The following is a 22,302-nucleotide window of genomic DNA, read 5'->3' as shown; positions in this document are numbered from 1 at the left end:
ATGTCAAGTTGTCATGACAAAGACACTGACAGGTTATGATGTATTGGTTTATGTCAAGTTGTCATAACAAAGACATCTCAAACAATGTCATATTTGCATAAAAAATGTCATAATTGAGCAAATGACACTTAATGACAGTTGTCATAAACATGCATAAAACCTCCTTCATATTCATGACATGTGTCATGTCATGATTATTAAGGTGTCATGTCATCAAGTAAAGTATTACAAAAGACTGGAACCAATTTAAAACGGTACCCTGAATGCCTACATAATTATTCAGTCGAGAAATAATAATTGTATGATCAACCATATCGAAAGCAGAGCTGAGATCTAAAAGGACCAGAGCAACAGCACTCCCATTATGTGTAGCCAGCATAATGTCATTAGTAACTTTCAATAGAGCAGATTCGGTGCTGCGTAGTTTCCTAAATCCTGACTGGAAAGTATCATATAGTGAATTTATACTCAGAAAAGATTGTAATAGAGTGAAAACAACCTTTTCCAAGATTTTTGAGATAAATGGAAGATTAGAAATTGGTCTGAAATGACCTAAGTCAGATATATCAAGATTCGATTTTTTCAGAAGGGGAGTAACTGAAGCATGTTTTAGGTAGTCAGGGACCGTACCAGTACTCAAACAAATGTTAATAAAAAACAGGAGATCAGGCCCTATGATATTGACGATTTGCTTAAAAAAGTGTGTCGGAATAATATCATATGGACAAGAGGTAGGTTTTAGATGTTCAACAATATCTCTGCAAGTATGTAGAGAAATTGGATCGAACATGCTCCAGGTAGATGAGCACCTAGGCACTTCAGAGAAAACATGAGAAATCAACAGTGTTTGTGGTCTTGACCTTGTCTTCAGGGCAAAAAAAGATCAAAAGTTTTCACATAAAAAAGCAGACACATCAGGGAAACCATCAACCACAGGGTTTAAAACAGAATCTATAGTGGAAAATAAAAATCTTGGTCTATGATGATTTTTTGAGACAATCTCTGAAAGAAATTTGGATTTAGCAGACTCAACGGCTTTCTGAAAACCAGAGAGAGACTCCCATCAAATATCGCAAGATACCTGCAGCCGGTCCTTGAGCCATTTGCGTTCTGCCCGTCTACAGTTTTGTCGGAGTAAGCGAATAGAGTCATTAAACCAGGGTGAAGATTTTTTGATAGAGCGTTTAGTTTTTAAGGGAGCAATGTTGTTAACAACGTCCAAACAGGTATTACTAAAAAGACTGAGATATGCATCAGCGTACAGGCTTTCTGAGAGCCGATTCATTGCTAATAATTCATCAGCTGCTTTATATGCAGTAGCAAAGTCCTCGCAGGCTGCAGGAGAAAAATGACGAACCCATCGAGCCTGAGCAGGTTTAGTACTTGATTGACGAGGTAAGGCAGTTGTAAATGTCACAGATTTGTGATCAGAAAACCCATTGTCTCTTATCTCCATGTCCGTGATAGAAAATCCGTGAGCAAATACCAAGTCCAGGATATGACCATGAACATGTGTAGGACATTGTACATATTGAGAAAAACTAAAAGAATCCAAATAGATTACAAAAATCCTTGGTTAGTAGCTTACTGGGACAGCAAATATGAATATTAAAATCACCAAGCAGTAACATTTTATCGTACATTCCCCAGAAAGTCACTCAAAAAAATATTAAACTGTGGGGGCCGGTAAACAACTGCACATAATACTGGATTTGCCATGTCCATTAAAGACATTTGGACCTGAAAGCTCTCATAAACGTTTATCAGGATGAAGTGGCCGTGATAGGAGTTTTTAAAAACAACAGCCAGACCTCCCCACGACCAGAAGATCGCGGAGAGTTAAGAAATGAGCAGTTTTGGGAAACGACTACGGAAAAGGGACTTGAGACCCCCAGTTTATTCCAAGTTTCCGTCATAAACAGAAAATCCAGGTTCCGTGAGATAAAGAAGTCATGTAGAATGAAAGTCTTATTTACCAAAGACCGCACGTTGAGCAATGCCATCCTAAGCGGTGGGGGATCGCTCTCTGATTGAATCCCTCTGTTTAGCGGGTGCAGATACTGAGGGTGCACTCCACCTCGACAAACCCGGGGAAGTGGGCACACCATAGACACATCGAGGGAGCCAGGGACAGTAGTCCAAATCCAACGCCGGCAAAGTTTTTATATCTAGCAGCATTTGCCGATCATAGATGAAGGTTGTAGGCCATGTATTGATCACAGAGAAGCAGAAAATACTAAACAGAGTCCACAATAGGAAGAGAGACAGACGGTTTGCCAAACATAACGACGCCATCTTGTCTCACCAAGTAACTATCCAAGTAGCCTACTACTATATGATCAAACTCATCTTTGATCACCAACTTTGATTTTTTTCCTGTGAAAAAAAATTCTTCATGTCTTAAAATAGCTTCATTTAATAGATGCGTATCCATGAATATACTAATTATCCTCACCTCCATTCACTCATGCCAGCTCACAGATTCACTCGGCCAACTTACTGTAGTAAATGCTGTACAATGGTATCGCTCTTTACAATGTCGGACAGGGTAATTAATATGATTAGCCTTTGCTTGACTATGTTATAAAACAGCTAATGTGTCACACAAACCATGTTCCCATTCGCCATCTCAGAGTCAGACAGCTGCCTTAACAATCATCAGAAACGCTTTGAACAACTCAGAGCGTCAGTGGAGAAAGGCATATAGTTCATCATAACATCGTAAAATACAGCAAAATACAGCAAAAAAAATATACCGGGATAACGTGGCATCTCTCAAGACTCCCCTGCTTGTTCGCTGTTAATGATATGCTAAAGCCAGCACGTTGACGTGATTGGTTACAAGGTAGTTTGTGACGGCAGAAACACCAGCGATTTTAAACCGCGTCTTTTTTTCACTTAAGTTTTAAGGAGAAAATACTCAGCAATGGTGTTGACTTATGAATTTGCACATGGTTTGTCTTAAAGCACCTTAAAAACACCACATAGACATATAAACAACATTAAAAACTTGATTTTCACCACAGGGGCACTTTAAGAGATGAAAAGACATTTATTGACATACACTCTATAGGCCAAGCCCGAATTGGCTAAACACTAAGCTTTTAAATAGTCTTAACCACAGGAAAGTGTAAGCAAATGCACTACTTAAAAAACCATTGCTGTCTCAGAAAAACATCAAAGACAGAATAATATTTTTGGCAGAAAAGAGAAAGTTGTGTGGAGTGATGAATTGCAATGAAACACGAGTTGCATGGTGATGCTCCAGAGCAGTCTTAGAAAAATCTGCTGAGAAATATAATAATAGATGCGTCTTTATCACAGCGAAGCATGAAAGAAGAGCTGTCATTGTGTGGGGAGCCTTTTTAGCTACTGGTATCGGTGAGCTACTTCACTGTGAGAAGTCATTATGCTTTGGAGTACAGGAGAACATTGCAGAATGGCTTGCTTCCCATAAATGAAAAGTTGTTATCTAAAGAGGAATGGATCAGATGCTATTTTTCAACAAGACAATTCTCCTGCTCAAACTGCAAAGACAAACTGGTGGTGGTTGAGGAGATTCCCCCCTTCTATGTAAAGCGCTTTGAGGTCTCAGAAAAAGCGCTATATAAATGTAACGAATTAACCAAGAAGTGACTCATGTCCATCAGGCTCATGTTTTGGTCTGCACAGAGTCCAGATTTGAACCGTATAATAAATATTTGGTCTCACATTAAACTCAAACGAACTGGGACACAATTTCAACAAATCATGAATTGTTTGAAGCCATTAACATTGAGTGGAACAACGCTGACTCTTCGTCCTGTAAAAAGCTGTCTGCAAGTTTACACGGTTTAAAGGGAGAGGCTATTCCATGCTAATTTACTTTATCTACAGTATTTGTGCAATTCTTTCCTGACCAGTGATTTGTGATTAAAATGGTTAAGACCATTAAAAGACCACTAAATATTTGTGCCATTTTTGGCTTGGTCAATTTTTTTGCCCAAGGTAGGGGATGAAAAAGAAAAAGCTAAATAAATCCAAATCACCACCTTTATTTTAATCATTTTATTTTCCAACAATTTTTTTTTTATTAAACCCAAAATATAAAACATATAAGTAACTATACACTAATAGATAGTTTCCAGTTTAAAGATGAATCGTTATTCATTTCTTGAAAGAAAGAAATCAGTAGGCCTACTATAAGATCAGTTACAGGGTTTTGAAAAGAAAAAGATTGTGATTAAAGAATGCAACGCTTGTATTTTATTCTCACTGATGTTTATGTAACAGCCCCGCCTAGTTTTCCAACCTTCTCAATCTCTGTTGGAGGGACTGAGATTGTCCCTCAGTGGATGCTGAAGGTTACCGCGTGCGTAAAGCGCGCGCTCGGATGCTGCGCTCACACCGCGCATTGCTCACACTTCGCTTGGACTCTCAAACGGATATGGGTTGCTCCTGCTAAGTGCAGTTTAAAACCTCCACAAAACCAGGAAAGGCATATTTATATCATGTTCACTTTCTTTTAACCACCAAAATGAAAGTACCCCGTGGAAGTAGTGTTCGTGCTCGCCGGTTTACAGTGGTTGTATCCACCCGTGGAGCTGTACTTGAGACAGAAGAGAAATACAGTTACAGTCGCTCGGATGGACAAGTGTATCCGATGGAGAAAAGTGGATTTAAAATATAAGAAACGGAATACTTCCGCTCTTTGGATGAAAGCTGCGGTTTGAAGGTACAGCACGGCATCTTCTCTTGTTCGTGAACTAGTTATTTCTGTACATGAATAATTAGGAAACAGTTGAGCTGCTAATTAACAGATGTTCGCTGATGCTGACACTTTCAGACAAACTTTACTCCACTGCGTGTGGAAAAACAAGCCTTTGTTTCAGACGACTATGTGGAAAATCGGGTTGTTATCTTCTCCAATTAATTCAACCTTTTTTCAAAGAGACTCAATTACTGTAATATCTCTGTGTGTGCGCGGGTGTTTGTTACAGAGAGCGATTGAGAGAGAGAGAGAGGGAGAGAGGGAATAAGAGGGTATAAGGGAGAGAAAATAAGGATCTAACCCATGATTAATATAGACATTGTCAATGTTGTTTTCAATTAATCTTAACTTAGAATCGTTTAATTTTAGTAGTTTTTATGTTTGGGACAATTATACTATATGTCTTTAACTACTACTGTCTACTAAACACTACAAACTGCACTATGAATGCATTTATGTTAAAGTAATCAAACGTCTCACCATATGCAATGAAGAGTTCAGATGCAAGTGCCATCTGAAATTTTCTTCTAGAATGATCATTTTTATCAAGCTTGTATATTTAAGTTCAGTAATTTCACTTAAATGGCGATGAAAATGACCTATTAATTGTCATTTAAGTGAAATTACAGAACTTAAATATACGAACTTGATAAAAATGACCATTCTAGAAGAAATTTTCAGATGGCACTTAGAGGCTTTTGCATCTGAACTCTTCATATATATACTGCATATGGTGAGAATTTTGATAGTAAAATATTAATATCTATCGATAGATAGATAGGTAGATAGATGTTCACAATAAGTACACAGTAGCCTATCAAATGTTTAAATTTGTTTAATTTGAATCTAAATACATATGTAGAAGTTCCTCGTGTAAACAATTTTATTCTAATGAACAAAAACAAAACAGCTGCAGGGACTAAAGCTTATACTGAAGTGTGTGAGGCTTTCTTTTAGGTTTGATTCAGTTGTTAATGAACACTTATCTAAAGATAAATGCACATCCCGAATTGTTGATTCAAAATCCCATTCAAAACCCAACAAACAATCACAATCGCACATTATTATGAAAGTCCAATGGCTGATATGAGAAAGCATGAAAAAACATAATTTCTTCCTCTGCAGGGAGTGTCAACTCTGAGACAGCTTTCATGATCAAAACCGACACTGAGAGAGCTAAAGAGGCAATTATGTGGAAAAACCAATAAGGGGTGGTCCCTTCACACAAGAGTGAGTTACGTCTGTGATTGTGGTGTTTTTGAATGGGTTTTTTCCCCCAGCAAAATGCCTTTTTTACTATCATATTGAACGGTTTAAGCGACAATAACATAGCTTTTGTAGTTCTGCCTACAGCATTTGTTCATTTACATTGCACAATTGCCGACGAGGCGCTGCTGAGACCCTGAGTGATGTTACGTTCAGGGTGCGGCAAGGTTCAAGCGTTCTTGCCTCTGTCTTTTCTCTTACATATCGTTCTGATTTAGTCAAATCAAGGCAATTAAGGCAGTGCAAATTGACAGGTGTGATGTGTTCAAAATGGAATTTGCCACATTTTAATATGTAGCCAGGCACTTATAAAACTTTGATATGATAAATATATCTCTAGGATGACGTTCAAAACCTGTGTGACTTTCTTTTATCTGTGGAACACCGATAAAAAGATATTTCGAGGAGAAAAATCTTGTTTGTCCATACAGTGATCAATGGCAATGTCAATGGCATCCAGTGTTGTTTTGGACCCCATTGAGTTTTGACATTTTTTAAAAATCCCCTAAACTGTCTATTTAAGCTGTACCTTGTCCCTTCCATCTCAAAGCCATAAATACACGATAACTTAAGAAGACAAGTAGACTTTTGTCCTGAGTTTGATATCATTGAGATGGCCACAATAGGTTAAATTGTCATGAAATGCAAATTAATTTCCTCGTTATGGGCTATAATAAATTTCGTGCTGAGCTCTCACGAATTCTGCAAAATCGGCTAAATATTGAACAAATAACAACTGCTCATTGTGCGGTTTCCTTTTTCTTCTCAATTTGCAAAGACAGTATAAACGACAAGCCCTTTTGTTGCACTTATTATTGAGCTGATACTGCTTATGTTTCTGTATGTATTCTTGGACATCGTTCAAGGGAAACAGTAGGGAGGGAGGAGACTCCTGTCCTAGTTAGTCAAGTCAGATCTAGAGTTCAAACACAGGCTTTTCAGGGCAGCTAAGCGAACTATCACCCATAAATAAAGGATAGACTTTACACAGTGTACCACGCAGCGCAAGGCCACAGCCCTGAGCTTTCTAATGAAAGCTTCTGCTCAGGTGTTCCAATAAAAGATTGATGTTTCATGCCAAAACTTAGTGAGACATGCTGCGTGATCTGGTTGATGTGATAAGACGGGTTGACTGGTTGACACGTGACTTAAAAAAAATTAAATGCTGGTCTGGTTTCTTGTCTTTCGGTTCTAGAGTCTCAGCTTGGCTTCAACCATCTGATGGAAGTCTTCACGGAGTATGCCTATAATGAGAGCTTCTTTGAAAATGAAAATGGATCCCGGGACTTCAATGCCACGGAAGAAGGGGGACGGCATCAGTACAATTATTACGCCATGCTTCTCACGCTGCTCATTTTCGTCATTGTCTTCGGCAATGTGTTGGTGTGTATGGCCGTCTCTAGGGAGAAAGCCCTGCAGACCACCACCAACTACCTGATAGTCAGCCTGGCTGTGGCTGATCTGCTAGTTGCCACACTTGTGATGCCATGGGTGGTTTACCTCGAGGTAGGTTTCAGCGTGATCGGATCCTTCCTTGTTGGGAATGCTAAAATGATTTTAACCATGAACCATATGTAGTTTGTAATAATGCAAGTACAGATTATTCAATTATTTCAACTGATTAGACTGTAATTTCTTTCGCCATCTTCATAACTCATTAGAGTCAATCTGGGCAAGAATTAACTAAGAAGAGCTGCAGGCACCATTGTCTTAAACCTCATTTTAACCAATCAATTTGCAGTAGCCACAAGCACATGTCTAATTCTTGGATGTCTGATCCTAGCCACGGGTTAGTAGTTATTTTCAATCAAGAGAAGCCTCCCTTGTGGTATGTCATTGAGCCAAACATATTAGCAAAGCTATCAGACTGCAGGCATAATCCATAGGTTGAAATGTGCATAAAGATTATAATCTTGACTCGTGTTCTTCTGAGATAAATGCAAGCAGGTTGATTGTGTGATTTTAAATTGAGCTCTGAACAATGGGTTGAAAAAATGTGACACTACTGTACATATGTAGCACATTCAATTTACAGCCTTATTATAACTCCCTGTATCAAATTAACCTTTTGATATCTTGTGATGTGTTGTTTTTCTCTTAAAGGGCAGCATTGAGTAACTGCATTCTCAGTTAATAAATCATGGTCATAATTTATTTAGCTTGAATCATTTGTATGCGTGAATAGAACATTAAGGAGTGCTTCTGTGAGATGGAAGAAATGAAATTTATGATTATTGGCTAAAAAAAAATTGCTGTTGGTGCGTTGCTAAATGAATGTCCTCAATATTGTTATTAGGACAGATGAGATCATCATTCCAAAAGACGTTTTTCGTAAACAACTTTAAAATATCTTCAGAACATGATGAAAATGTGTAATGAAAAAGAACCTAACTATGCTAGCAAGAAATGACCAATCGAATCAAGTGCTTTAGCTTAGCTGCAGGGTTGGGCCAAATGCAGTTTAAAAAATGTCCCTCTTTCTGTTCATTAAAGGGTTAGTTCCAAACCTGCAAGACCTTTGTTCATCTTCAGAACACAGGTTTCTGACCCCTCCACAGACAGCAATGCAATTACCACTTTCAAGGCCCAGAAAGGTAGTAAAGACATTGTTAAAATAGTCCATGTGACTACAGTGGTTTACGCTGTTCACGTTGTAACCACAGTGCAGTGCTTTCACGTCAGAACGCAGGCTTTGTATTGGCCAGCTCCTGCATCAGCATCACACGCATGTGTCGTGGTGCTCACGTTAACAGCGTCGACCAACTGGTGTCAGCGTTCTGACGTACAACTCGGAAGCGCTGCACTGTGGTTACAACATAAACAGTGTAGGAGACTGAAGAAGAAATTCTTCAATAAAGTCATTATTTTTGTTTGTTTTTTGCGCACAAAAAGTATTCTTGTTGCTTCATAATTTTAAGATTGAACCACTGTAGTCACATGGACTATTTGTGATGCGATCTGGGAAAACCCACCACATGGTGAAATTTGACCTATTACAGGTTTTGATATCATATGGATGCTGGTATCAAGCCCTTTCCAAATCTGTTTTTATTTTTATCATAGCTTGTTGGTAGCAGAAGTTATGTTTATCTGAAGTCGGCCGATCTCTATGATTTTCTGGAACGGAATTTTGAGAAAAACAGGTTTAAATAACTGTCACCGTTGAGACGCGTCCATCTCGCGATTGTTATGAAACTGCGTGACGTTATAGTTTAAACAGGATTGGCGCGAAATGCGCACTATACACATTCACTGTACATGTATGTGGTTTATTTTAAAGGTAAACTATCTTTGTAGTGTTACGAGACAGACAGGTGTATGGGATATACGGCGATTGTTTTGTTTTTTTCACCTCTGCCGGGCGTTAATGGTCGCATAGAATGCATTAGAGAAAGAGAGTATTTTCAGCTTGACACTATAAATCGCTGTTTTTCTGCACTAAACAAGGGAATTTTGCCAATATATTTTCAGAGATAAGAGAAAAGATGTAATAGAATAATAATTTAATGAAAAAAAAAAATTTACAAAAAAACTGACATTCAAACTATTTTGGAATTTACTGAAAACGGCCCAGCGCGACATCCGACGGGTTTTCCTAGATCGCATCACATTTTATCAATGTCTTTACTACCTTTCTGGGCCTTGAAAGTGGTAATTGCATTGCTGTCTGTGGAGGGGTCAGAAAGGTCACGGATCTCATCAAAAAGATCTTCATTTGTGTTCTGAAGATGAATTACATGAGGGTGAGTAATTAATGACATAATTTTCATTTTCAAATATGAATTTGAATTGAATAGTAATTCAAATGAATTTGAAAAGTAATGGCAGGATGAATTTACTGATTTGCAATTCAACACAATCAGACTACAGAGGTTTCAACTGATTAGACCTAGTGCCACATTGTTTTTAGACTTCAGATCAAAATTTTAATTTACTGATTATATAAACATCACGTGTATATGAATAACTTAGAATTAATTACAATATTGCAAGTTACTTTGTCTATTTTTCCTCTGAAAACGAAATTATTTAAAAAAAGCAGAATCAACCATTGTGCATCTCATTAGTGTCTCATTCCTGAATGAATCAGTGGTGTTTAACGAATTGTTTGAATTGATTCAATGATTCTCACTCATTAAAACAGTTATTTGTCACCACATACCAGCATAACGATGTAACTAGCAGACATTCTAAATGAATTCTAAAAGAAACATACGTCTGAAATAAGTTTGTTAATATAGCATTTCCATCCATCCATTCTCCAAACCACATGTCCTTTAGGGTCACGGGGATGCTGGATGCTGAATACATTATACTCTATTAAATCTTTTCTCCTTAAATTCCGAAATTAAATTGGAATTTAAATGCATTCTCAGGTCATGTCTGAATGCCACACAACTCTATCTGTGCACAGCAATTTAAAAAGTTTCTATTTCTCTCCCCTCTCTCTCCCTCTATTAGTGCAAGGACATGTTTTGATCACTAGCGATGTCTGAGAATGATAGCGGTGAGGCTCATTTCATCTTAGTTTAGAGATATGGTGATGAACTGATTCCGGCAACTCACAGCCGCTTTCATTAGAGGTGTCAAATAATTCTTTAATCAATGACAGCGATGCAAACTCCAAAGGCAGGGACCTAAGACCATCAAGAGCTTTCTGAGTCCCTCGGCTTGCCTGAGGGCACGCATTAATCAGAGGAGGCTCAGAAAGCTCTGCCAGCCAACTCAGGAGATGCAAACTGTGGATGAGGCTGACCTGTGCTATATTGCTTCTCTCTGCCAGTTTTATCAATGAAACCAGAGAAAATGCCAATATTTTATCGCTTTAAACATTATTATAGTGGCTGAAGCTGTTGCAAATCGACTCCCAGACTTTCAGACGAGTATAGCAAGTGACTGTGGTGTTACCATGGATATTTATAATCTAAAGATACTGTATTAATAATATGCAGTGCAAGTAACTAACTATTGCACATTTACATGTAAACAGTGTAGGTTTGCATTCCGATGTAGTGTTGTAAAAATAAGCTGCATGTGTGTCCTCCTAGGTGGTGGGAGAGTGGCGGTTCAGCACAATCCATTGTGACATCTTTGTCACCCTGGACGTGATGATGTGTACAGCAAGCATACTCAATCTATGTGCCATCAGTATCGACAGGTAGGTCCACTGCCGTTACAAGAGTCGTCTAATGCTGACCAAGACAATTTGGTTGCTCAGAGGGACCATCCTCAGCTTTTACACACCTGAAAATAAACTGCATTTGGTGCTGAGGTTGTTATATATAGACAAACGATGAGAACTACATTGTACATCGTCACTTGCATGAGCTCAGAATAGTAAGGAACACTTGGTAGATCAATAGCGGTTCATACGAAACGTCTCTATTTATACAGTAAGTAATCCGATATTAGAAGGAAAGAACAGAAGGGAGTACAGAGGTCATGGGAAAAACCAAAAATAATAGTCAGATGATTACAGATATATTAGGAAAATCATGTCCAGAGACATGTAAGAATATGAAACAGGTCATATATTAAAACAACAATTAATTATTTGTGTCTGGTATCTCCCACAGGTACACAGCTGTAGCCATGCCTATGTTATACAACACACGCTACAGCTCTAAGAGGAGGGTCACAGTCATGATTTCTGTCGTTTGGATTCTGTCTTTTGCTATATCATGTCCACTGCTGTTTGGACTCAATAATACTGGTAAATATGGACTGGGAGTCTATCACTGTTCAAATGTTTGGGATCAGTAAGATTTTTTTTTTTTTTTTTTTGAAAGAAAGAAAGAAATTAAAACTTTTCTTCTGCAAAGATGCATTAAAACATTTTTTATAATCTTGTAAAAGCTTTCTATTTCAAAAAACGCTGTTCTTTTGACCATTCGTTTGCTCAAAAAATCCTGAAAAAATGTATCAATGTTTCCACAAAAATATTAAGCAGCACAACTGTTTCCAACATTCATGATAATGACACTGAAGCTTTGACATTACAGAAATAAATTACATTTAAAATTAAATTGTAATTGAAATACATTTAAACTCTAAAAATATTTCACAACATTACTGTTTATACTGTATTTCTGATAGCCTTGGTGAGCTCAAGAGACTTCTTTCAAAAGCATTAAAATAACCTTATCGTCCCCAAACTTTTGAACAGTAGTGCACTGTTAAACTTTGTAATCCAATTATTCATATCTGATTAATTAATCGGTGTAATTAATTTTATGTATCTGCTGAGAAATGTCTTTAAATGAAGATAAAGACATTGAATTATTGTGGAAGACGAGTAAATGATTGAATAGACATTATAAAAAGAATCCTTAGAAGCCAATATACTGTTTTATATCTGTATGTTTATTTCCTACTGTGCTTAACTGTCTTTGCTGCATTTTATATTCTACATGTAAATTAATAACCATAAGGAATATGATAGCTAAACTCCGTGCAAACCTTGTCTTAAGCTTGAAAAATTGGCTTCTGCTTAGAAATATTATTATGGTACAATGTAACGGCTTGCACTTAAAGAGCTGAATTTACAGAGTATTAGTGTCATTATCTTGCATGCACACTGGTGTTAAGGGCAGCTCAAATAAATTAGGTCACGGCTTCATGTGAAAGTTATATTAGAGAAAGTAATATAATCAGCATTCTTCTGCTTGACTGCTTGTAGTGGGAGGATGGGGGTCAGGTACTCGTGGGCATGAATCACACTGCAAGATAAGTTGGGCGCTTTGCACTGTTAGATACACGTATTATGTTTATTAATGATTATTAATATTTGAATAATTTTTGTACCCAACTCAAAGTCCTGTGGTGTGTTATTATATCATAGAGAGAACTCCTACAGAGCACCAGTGTGTTAAGGGCAATTAAAATGAATCTTTTCTTGAAAATTGTATAAAATGTTTTTCAAAACCATATGAAACCATGGACCCAGACATTTGTGCTAGCTATCATGTGGCAGACAATGCCATTTTTTATATATATATAAAATGTGTTGAAACAAATGCACTGATTGTTTGAAAAACTAGACAAAAACTTGTAAAATATAACAATGTTGGCATCTTCTTTCCTAGCTCATTTTCATTGTATTTTCTGTTACAGACACCCATGATGATGCTCTGTGTGTTATCGCAAACCCTGCCTTTGTAGTGTACTCCTCCATCGTGTCCTTCTACGTTCCTTTCATAATAACGCTGCTAGTATATGTGCAGATCTACGTGGTACTGCGAAAGAGACGGAAACGTGTCAACACTAAACGCACATGCCCGGCAACGGACATGGATATGAGCTCGACTATAAAGGTGAGAACAGCTGCTTGATGACGAGTTGTGAAAGTTTCTACTTACTTGGCACTCCAGTATAGTTTAGTGAATTGGGATTGTTAAAAAACTGCAGTGTCAAATGAATTTCATAGTAATTCATCAGCACTGTAATTCCCATTAGCAGTGTATCAGTAATGAGCAGGTGGATAGTAATGAATAGTAGTACATATTTCAGGTTGTGCATCTGTGATCATAGCTTGTCTAGAATGACCTTTTCCTTTTTTTCTGCTTGTATTGATTCTCCCGACATACTGCAAATCAATGCAGGAAATGACCACTGCTTCATAACACTGTTATTATAATACATTGTTAGTCTTTGCATTGTTTTACACAGTGCAGTGACATTCAGGCTTCTCCATGGAGCGCATGCCACAGCAGAATAAATTCAATATAGCATTATTCAAAGAAACTGATAGCTTATCTACCCATCCTAAGCTTCTTCAAGGGCATCAGTGCATTATTGAGAGCCATTTGTGTTTAGGGAGTTCTCATGCTGTGTCCTGACGGCATAAGTAAACATCGCTTCTCCTATCAGTGGTTTGTTGTGACTCCTCTAAAGCATTCTGATGTGAAAACAGGCTTCAGATCAACATCATGTTTCTTTCAGGAATGCTTTCATTTTGAAGTGCAAAACTCATACGTATCCATCTATATAGCAAGTTTCCAGAACACTGAACTTTTGGGTTTAGACCTAAAATGAGCTTCAGATTTGCCACATCTCTATCTAAAACGAATGCTTTGTAGACTGAGAATGCAAAGCTTTAGCAATCATCCTTATGTTGAGCAGGTAATTTAAAATGTTCAAGGATTTGGAAACTTTTCCTGCGCATTACCTATAAAAATGATCTATAAGCTGACATTTGCACACACAAAAAATAGCAATGTAACCAAATGGAATTACTAACCTTGCAGTTGCATGTTTCTCCGATTTGTATAATTGCAAATAAATTTAAACTGAACCTGGGGCTGGACAACTAATTCCTTTCTGGTCTAAATCTGTCAAAACAGTCTGGTGTTTCTCCCATGTGTGTTTCAGAAATGCACTCACCCTGATGATGTGAAACTGTGCACTGTGATCGTCAAGTCCAGCGGGAATTTTCCTGTGAACAACAAAAACGTGGTACAGCCAATTTTACTCTTGCTCTCTTTCAAAATATCGCTCACAGGATTTTTGAGCTGCTGCTTGTTGTATCCACCAGAAGTATTGATGACAGATGACATTTGAGAAATGACAATGTGTCAGCAAATATTAAATGTTAATCTCTGCACCCACGGTTAACTTTCTAATAAGTTATATTGACTGAAACAATAAACAAGTTGTTATGAAATGAACTGTTTGATAGAGTAAACCATTTTTGTTTTGTAGGGGATTCGTTTCTTTTTATATCATGTGCACTTCAGCTATACATTTAGCCCAAATGACTTATTTTTCACCTCTTTTTTTGTTAGATCTTCATAAAGGAGGTGGTAAACAATGGGGACGACATCCAAATGGATGAGATCACAAACTTAAACCCTCCGAAACAGAGGAAGCAGGATCAGTCTGCTGCAGGTCAACATCACAGCAGGCTGGTTAGCTCTAATGTAAGAGAGACTGACATATCACCCCCATCGCCTGAAGCTGGTGTCAAACCTGAAAGAAATGGCAACACCAGCAATATCACTAAAGTGGCCAAAGCATTTGAGATCCAGGTCTCCCCCACTGGCAAAACACAGACATCGGTCAAAACTCTTAACAAACGTAAAATCTCCCAGCAGAAGGAGAAGAAGGCCACTCAGATGTTAGCTATTGTCCTTGGTAAGTGTGTGATGTTATTTGATGTTAAAATACTTTAAAGGGGACCTATAATGCCCCTTTTTACATGATATAAGTCTCAAGTGTCCCCAGAATGTGTCTGTGAAGTTTCAGCACAAAACAACACAGACCATTTATTATACATTTATTATACCATGTTGCCAATGCCCATTTTTGAGTGGAACCAAAAACATGCTGTAATCTGTAAATGCAAATGAGCTGCTGCTCCCCACCTGCTTTCCAGAACAGTGCTGTGGCTTTACAGCTCGTGTCGTGGATAATCTGCCAAAAACGAACAAAACACCTGTTTGGTTTTGATTGTCATCTCTATCGCGGTGACATTGTACATGAGCGGGGCTTGTTCCAGTGTGAGGTGACATTGGAGTACTTTCCTGAACGGCTCATTTTGAGACATTCGCGGTCATCCTGGGACTCTTTGCCCCAATTTTATTTTTGCACACTATATAGTAGGGAAGTGTTTGTTTTCGGATGTAGCATCTGTTACCGATTTATGAATGGATTTTTACCACAATACACACACTGCGGACAAATAATTATGTTAAATAACAATATAAAAATAATCTTGCATAATAGGTCCCCTTTAAAACATTTCGTCGCTGTCGGGCGGAAACCTCCTATGTCCAAATTTTGTCAAATTTCATATTTTTTCACAAATCGATGCTATTGGTCAGTCCCCACGTGGGTCTGTTATTTTTACAAATTATTAACCAATCTAAAGTGTTGAAAATAGCTTGAGAGCAAATCTCTTAACTCCATTGGACACTTCAGCTGTCTGAGAAGTCTCGTAACTCCACCTCTTCTTCACTCCGCGGGAGCCTCCGAGGCATTTTGTCTTATTAAGATTGAAAGTCGCAACGATTAAGAAATCCTCGTCGAGCAACACGTAAAGCAAGCCTTAACTATGATTTTATCTGTGTTAAACTATGATATCAGTTATTGATGTATTTTAAATATCTTATTACTAGGCTTATTATTACTATAGACTTATTATACATGTGCATTGAAGTTTTAAAATGTATCTAAAATAATACTTGAATTGAATTAAATGTTTTGGATACCACCATTAAATTATGGTTTTTATTATTTTACTGACTCGAAGTTGGCACTGTGCATGTCAAATACACAAATAGCAAGGTTTTTATTAATGGGAGAAAAAAGGGCTGTCTACTGGCACCAAGTAAGCCTATCTTTGGATAACGAGTGAAAATATTTAGGTTAGATACATTTGAGTAGGCCTGTTTTGTTAAAAATTGATAGCTGTAATGCTCCAAGTGCAGAAAGGAAGCCCGTGAGCCACGAAGGTAAATGTGCGTGCAGATTAGGCTAATTTCCGCCTATTAGACAGCCTAGTCAGTTCATCGTTTTATTTTGGTATTGCATCACTCATAGCTCTTAAACCAGGGTTTCTCAAACTCGTTCCTGGAGGGCCACTGTCCTGCACAGTTTAGCTCCAACCCTGATCAAACACACCTGAGCAAGCTGATCAATGTCTTCAGGATCACTAGAAACTCATAGCTAGGTATGTTTGATCAGGGTTGGAGCTAAACTGTGCAGGACAGTGGCCCTCCAGGACCGAGTTTGAGAAAGCCTATCTTAAACGTTTAAAATAGAGTTTAGGAAGATGTATGTTTACCACAATCATTAGCTTTGATTAGCTCTTAAAGCCTTGTCTCTTGTCAAAAGGCTCAACGCGACCGCAGACTTTGATGAACACTGCTGGCAGCAGCGACGTCTGTGTCCGTACCAATCTTATCAATGACAGTGTGAACTCGTATCTCCCTGCTCCCAAGTCATAAATCTTGTATCTCCGATTAAACATGATTTTGGGGAAATGTTGTGTTAATGTTGGTACACAACAGTATATGATAGCAATATAAGGTATAATACCAACTTTAACGTTACAATGTTTAATAACTAAAAAAAATTCAGTTTTTTTAATTTCCTGAAAAATTATGTTTTTGGAGATGCGAGGATTCCGCCCGACAGCGACGATTTGTTGGTTGATTTGCTCGTAAAGTGTAAATAAGTTGGCTCTGTGGCACTTTGAAAACAATGCTGTTTATTTGATCATCACCAAAGACTTTAGATATAGAAAGACGATGCACTCATATTACTTATGAATGGGTGAAAGTGCAGTAAAACTTTATTTTAAGGTGACGTCACTACATGTACATACTATAGTAAGTAACAGTAAATTATGCATAATTGCAAGTAACTATACCCTAAACCAAACCCTAACCGTAACTCTATAGTAAGTACATGGAGTTAAGTAATATTACTCAGTACTTATTTAAGTACAATGTAACTAGGTCACCTAGTTACCTAAAGCGTAACCGAAAGTGCAACATGCAGTATGACATAATAAGTCACGCCTTCTAAATAAAAGAGCCAATCGCGATTGGTAAAGTCATCGCGTCACTGCAGCTGCCATTAGAAGAAACAGTCAGTGTTCTGAGATGCACACTTAGGACTGTACACGGCTGGTCTATAGCCGGGAAAAATAAGAACATAAGAAACAAAATTTATGAGAAAATTGTCAGATTTCAATGGTGATTTCAAATGTAAAAATTAATCGTAAGCTTTCATTTCAAAGATGGCCGCTGAGTGAAATGACCAGCCTGACAACAGCAACACTGTCTCAGCCAATAGTGTGACTCTGGGGTTGGTACTATCTGATTGCCTAACCAATAGCAGACAGACTAAGTGTTCTGTTTACATTTTTTTCCTGTTTGGTGATACAAAGATAATGGTGCAAAAATTAGACACTTCAGCTTTAACAACACTGTTTGTTTTCATTTAACATTAAAGCTGCAGTCCGTAGTTTTTCCTCTTTGTCGCCATCTCTGTTCGAAATCTGCAATTGCAGTTATTCGCGGAATTATCAACTTTACGTGGGTTGTGCCTCGCCACGGCACAGCGCGGATGAATCCAATGTTTTGAGGAGAATGTACGGCTGTCAGTCACCACGCCGGTGTGGATACTGTCATTCGCAGTCACAGATTCTACTTTTTGGAAGTATGACCAACATAAGAATTTTCACTGGAAAATGTCATATGAACAAGTAAGTAACATCCACTTTTGTCCTGACCAACTAAGGGAAAAAAAAAGCATTGCAGTAAATAGCGCTGATTAAATCTAACGATCGCTTATCATATCACGTCAAACCGTGCAAATTATACTTTGTTCTCAAATTGTTAATGTTAACAGACATCAGCATTGAGTAACTACATTTAATGCCCTTCCGATATTATCCTTGTTTTCGCATGGCCCGGCTGCAGTCTCTTTTTTTCTGGAGCCACTCAGAAGTCTGAAGTCTTTTGCATTTTACAACGGGTGAATCTCTAGTTGTCACTGGTGATTGTCGTTTGAACCTTTCTGGATCCGCCATAAAATTTATAAGTTTAATAATATAAAGTGCTGTGAGAAAAGGCTATAAATCTTCACCTCCAACATCCTCACACGCAATATAGCCTACTAGCCGAGACACCTTCTTTATGTGTACAGATGTGACGTAATGACGCAAAGACATGCTCGAATTTCCCGCGGAAATCCATCAGTACCACTGGAATTAAAAACATTATTACAAGCTTACCGTTTTGAATCGAGCTAAGGCAAGCAGATAGTTTTGAACACTGGCTGGTTATGTATTTGCTCAAAAAATGATTTTGGATAATTTTTCATCCAAAAAAGTTACGGACTGCAGCTTTAAGTAAGACATGGCATTTCATCTTCCATTTGTTTTAGTGAGCTGCACAATACTACATGAATTTAAAAAAATGTCTCTGGGAGTCACGTGACGCAAGATGGCGGAGTAGTTGCGTTTCTGCCGAGCTGCTGTGGAGCCCTTTGATTTTTAACTCTTTCAGTCTTTCGTTGCTGACACAAGGTATGTCAGAGAAAAGATTGAATCTAAATTACACGCTCATAAGACGAAAACAATCGGAATTACCGACTCCGGCGCATACACCGGAAATGGCGGATCATTAAACGCTGGCGAAATGGATGTGCTAGCCAAACGTATCACCTCGGAAGTACTCGCAGGAGTGGACAAAGCACTCGAAAACAAAATTGATCCATTGATGGAGAAGCTCTCCGTGGTGACGGCACGTTACTGAGGTTGAAGGCCGTGTCGCTGGAGCTGAGGCACGCATATGACCGATGGAAGACACCGTTCCCAGAGACAACGCAGATCTGGTCAAGATGAAGGTGACTCTTGAGGCAGCTCTTGACAAAATAGATGACTTGGAAAACAGAAGCAGGAGATGCAACATCAGAATAATCGGCCTACCCGAGGGCGAGGAAGCCACTAACCCCGTTCTGTTTTCAAAATCATGGCTGTCCAATTTGCTGAATATCGACGTTAAGCCTGGCCAGATTAAAATAGAACGTGCGCACGGTGATACTGAAGCTCCACAATTTTCAGGATAAAGTCAGCATTTTACAGGCTGTTTTTTCGAGCTGCCGGAAAGCTGCTGTACAAGCAACATACCATTTCCATCTACGAGGATTTTTCGGCTGCAATCATCAGGAAAAGACAGGCATTTGACGCAGTTAAAAAACGTCTCCGCGAGAAGGGAGTGGGATTTGCCTGGCGGTTTGAGTGCAGTATGATGGCGCCAAATTCTTCAAACAACTGAGTGACATGGAGGATTTCTTGTCCAACCTGCCTGCCTCTACTCCTGTCCACCAGCCTGACACATCCCGTCCCGATGCAGTTAAATTACTTTAAAATCGGGTCAATGTTTTTCAAAAAGGATCCAAATGTTTTCCTCCTAAGCAAGTTTGACTTTCTGTGGAAACAAGACTTTTATATGTATGTTAACAGACTTCCAAGTCAAAGGTAACAAATAAGGGATACAGATGGAGGTTTCATGTTTCACTTGTATGTTTGACTTGTGGTGTGCTTCCTCCCTTTGTTCTTTTCTATTTATTTGTTTTGAATAATCCCTGTAATGCCAAAAAAAAAAAAAAAAAAAACGTGTCTCTGCAAAACCCCTGAATGAAACTGTTTATATATAAAGCACAGTTTCTTAACATTGCCCACCCAAATATTTTCTTCAACATCTTTTTTCTTTATTTTCAGGTGTATTTATCATCTGCTGGCTGCCGTTCTTCATCACACACATTGTGAACACTTACTGGCAAGTCCCTCCTGAACTTTACACTGCCTTTACGTGGTTGGGCTACGTGAACAGTGCGGTCAATCCCATCATATACACCACTTTCAACATTGAGTTTCGCAAAGCTTTTATTAAGATTCTACACTGTTGAGAGAGAACTCGCTTCAATGGAGCAGAAGGGATGGAAATAATACCTCATCTGCAGTGGACACACTGTAAAACATTATTTAAAGAATCAAAATCAGATCCCATGCGGACTATGGCCTGGGGGCGATATCGCTTGCATTTCGCGGAGATTAAAACTAAAGGAATGTATATAAATTGCCTGTATTATAAAAATGATTTTGTTCCAAGATCATATTGCCCAAAAAAGAGAAGAAAAATGCATATAAAATCCCTGGGGGAGATGGGGCTTTTTAAGCAGTCTCTTCAGCACAGACAAAGATTGTTGTTTGGAACACAACTTCAAGCAATGCCTTTGCTTATCTGTTTGTCAGTATTATTTTTTTGTTTTGATTATTTGCTCAGAAACTAAATGCAGCTACAGTAGGTGGAAATGTTAAATCATGGTAGGACATGCAGTACTGCGATACAAACAGATGCTTTGTAGTAGCCAATAGGCCATGCATTGCATGGAGGTTGTAATTTTTTTCTGTTGAAAAGCTTATTGATGCCAGTCATGTCTGCAACGTTATGTCCCACATTTATAATATGTTTGTTAGATGTACTCTCAGCAACTAACAGCAGGCAGAATCCTTAATACATTCAGCCAGGTCATACTGTAATTTCTGTACAAATATCAAAGCATTTGTGCCATGCCTAGCAAAGTGGATTTAACATTTAAAAAAAAGCAAAGTATATAATTTCAGTAAAATGCTGAGATTTTCAAACATAACAACCTTGACCGTCGTTTGTCAATGTTCCCGGTGGAAGCATTAACCATTTCGGTTCCTTTTTTGTCTTGGTGGAAGATACGATAATACTGACGGAGTAAAAGGGGAGAATAAGGATGAACTGCATGCAGTCCCTGACGATTGGTTTGTGTGGATTGACGAGAGCATCAGCAAAATGAGTGTAAATTTTATTTAAGGTTCCATTTGACTATTTATTATGTTTATATACGTAGCTTTTCATGCTTGATATGACACACCTTGAATGTGATGGGCCTGCCGTTGCAATGTAATGCATGTTCTCATGAGATGTATGTTGCACAGTTATATAGGCTTATATGAATAAAAGTAATCGTGCACTGGCGGTTTACCGTATCATGACAGATGTTTTAGTGATAGTGACAATATCTGCTATCCGATAGCAAAATCTTAGTTTGTTCATCATCGTAAACCTTGCGAGAACTTTGGGGAAAGACTTCCCTGTGAACTTCATGGGGTAAAAGAACACTGGAGCTTAAACGAAGTTCCTCTCTGGCCTGAGGGTTGACTCAAATGCTGTGGCACAGAACATTTGAAATGAATGCATGTTCTGTGGACAACACGATGCCATTAGCCCTATGGCAGCCATCTGTGGACACAGCTGATGATCAACGCACTGCTTTTTGTTGGTTATACACACACCACTACACTGCTAAACTTGCAGAACTTCAGATGTGCATTTTGAATTCAAAATCCCTGGAAACAATGTTAAAGTCCAAAGCCCTTAATCAGCCCACAACCACCCTGAGCTGTGACGTCGAAATACAGCAGAAAGAGAAAAACATCCATTGCATTCTTTCAAATGCCTCCACAAAGCCTTCTGATTGGCTGCCAGTGGAGAAACAGCATCTACTAGTAGAGGAAAACAGAGAAAACGATTCTCCACTTTCCACTTTTAAATTCTTGTAAAATCTTAATTTAAAAAAAGTTAAATTATTTACTAATATGTTGGCATTAAGTGTAATCTTATAACATAACAATAAATGTATCACAAAGTAAACTTCAGTGTGTAAGGTAAAGGGACATGTTATAAATGATCATCCTGCATTGATTGTGAAAAACAAATCACTGTCAGAACTCCCAGGGT

At 38.2% G+C, this 22,302-nt stretch overlaps 1 protein-coding gene across 2 annotated transcripts in view; it reads left to right on the top strand.

Annotated features, from left to right (window-relative positions):
• drd2a (dopamine receptor D2a) overlaps positions 1 to 21,550 on the top strand; it is a 42,753-nt gene extending 21,203 nt beyond the window's left edge. The window contains exons 1-8 of one of the 2 annotated variants that reach the window (XM_084418686.1): positions 4,330 to 4,714; positions 7,212 to 7,522; positions 11,065 to 11,174; positions 11,593 to 11,729; positions 13,130 to 13,329; positions 14,387 to 14,470; positions 14,800 to 15,148; positions 20,250 to 21,550. In XM_084418686.1, the coding sequence (XP_084274812.1) occupies positions 7,238 to 7,522; positions 11,065 to 11,174; positions 11,593 to 11,729; positions 13,130 to 13,329; positions 14,387 to 14,470; positions 14,800 to 15,148; positions 20,250 to 20,437 (1,353 nt within the window). In that variant the 5' untranslated portion in view covers positions 4,330 to 4,714; positions 7,212 to 7,237 and the 3' untranslated portion in view covers positions 20,438 to 21,550. Of the gene's footprint in view, positions 1 to 4,329; positions 4,715 to 7,211; positions 7,523 to 11,064; positions 11,175 to 11,592; positions 11,730 to 13,129; positions 13,330 to 14,386; positions 14,471 to 14,799; positions 15,149 to 20,249 lie in introns of those variants that run through there. The other variant, XM_084418685.1, reaches the window with a different exon arrangement.
• The last annotated feature ends 752 nt before the right edge of the window (positions 21,551 to 22,302 follow it).

This window comes from Rutilus rutilus (assembly GCF_951802725.1).
Source record: "Rutilus rutilus genome assembly, chromosome: 9".
Lineage (NCBI taxonomy): Eukaryota > Metazoa > Chordata > Actinopteri > Cypriniformes > Leuciscidae > Rutilus > Rutilus rutilus.
Note: the sequence above shows the minus strand (reverse complement) of the source record. Positions and strands in the feature narration are given on the sequence as shown.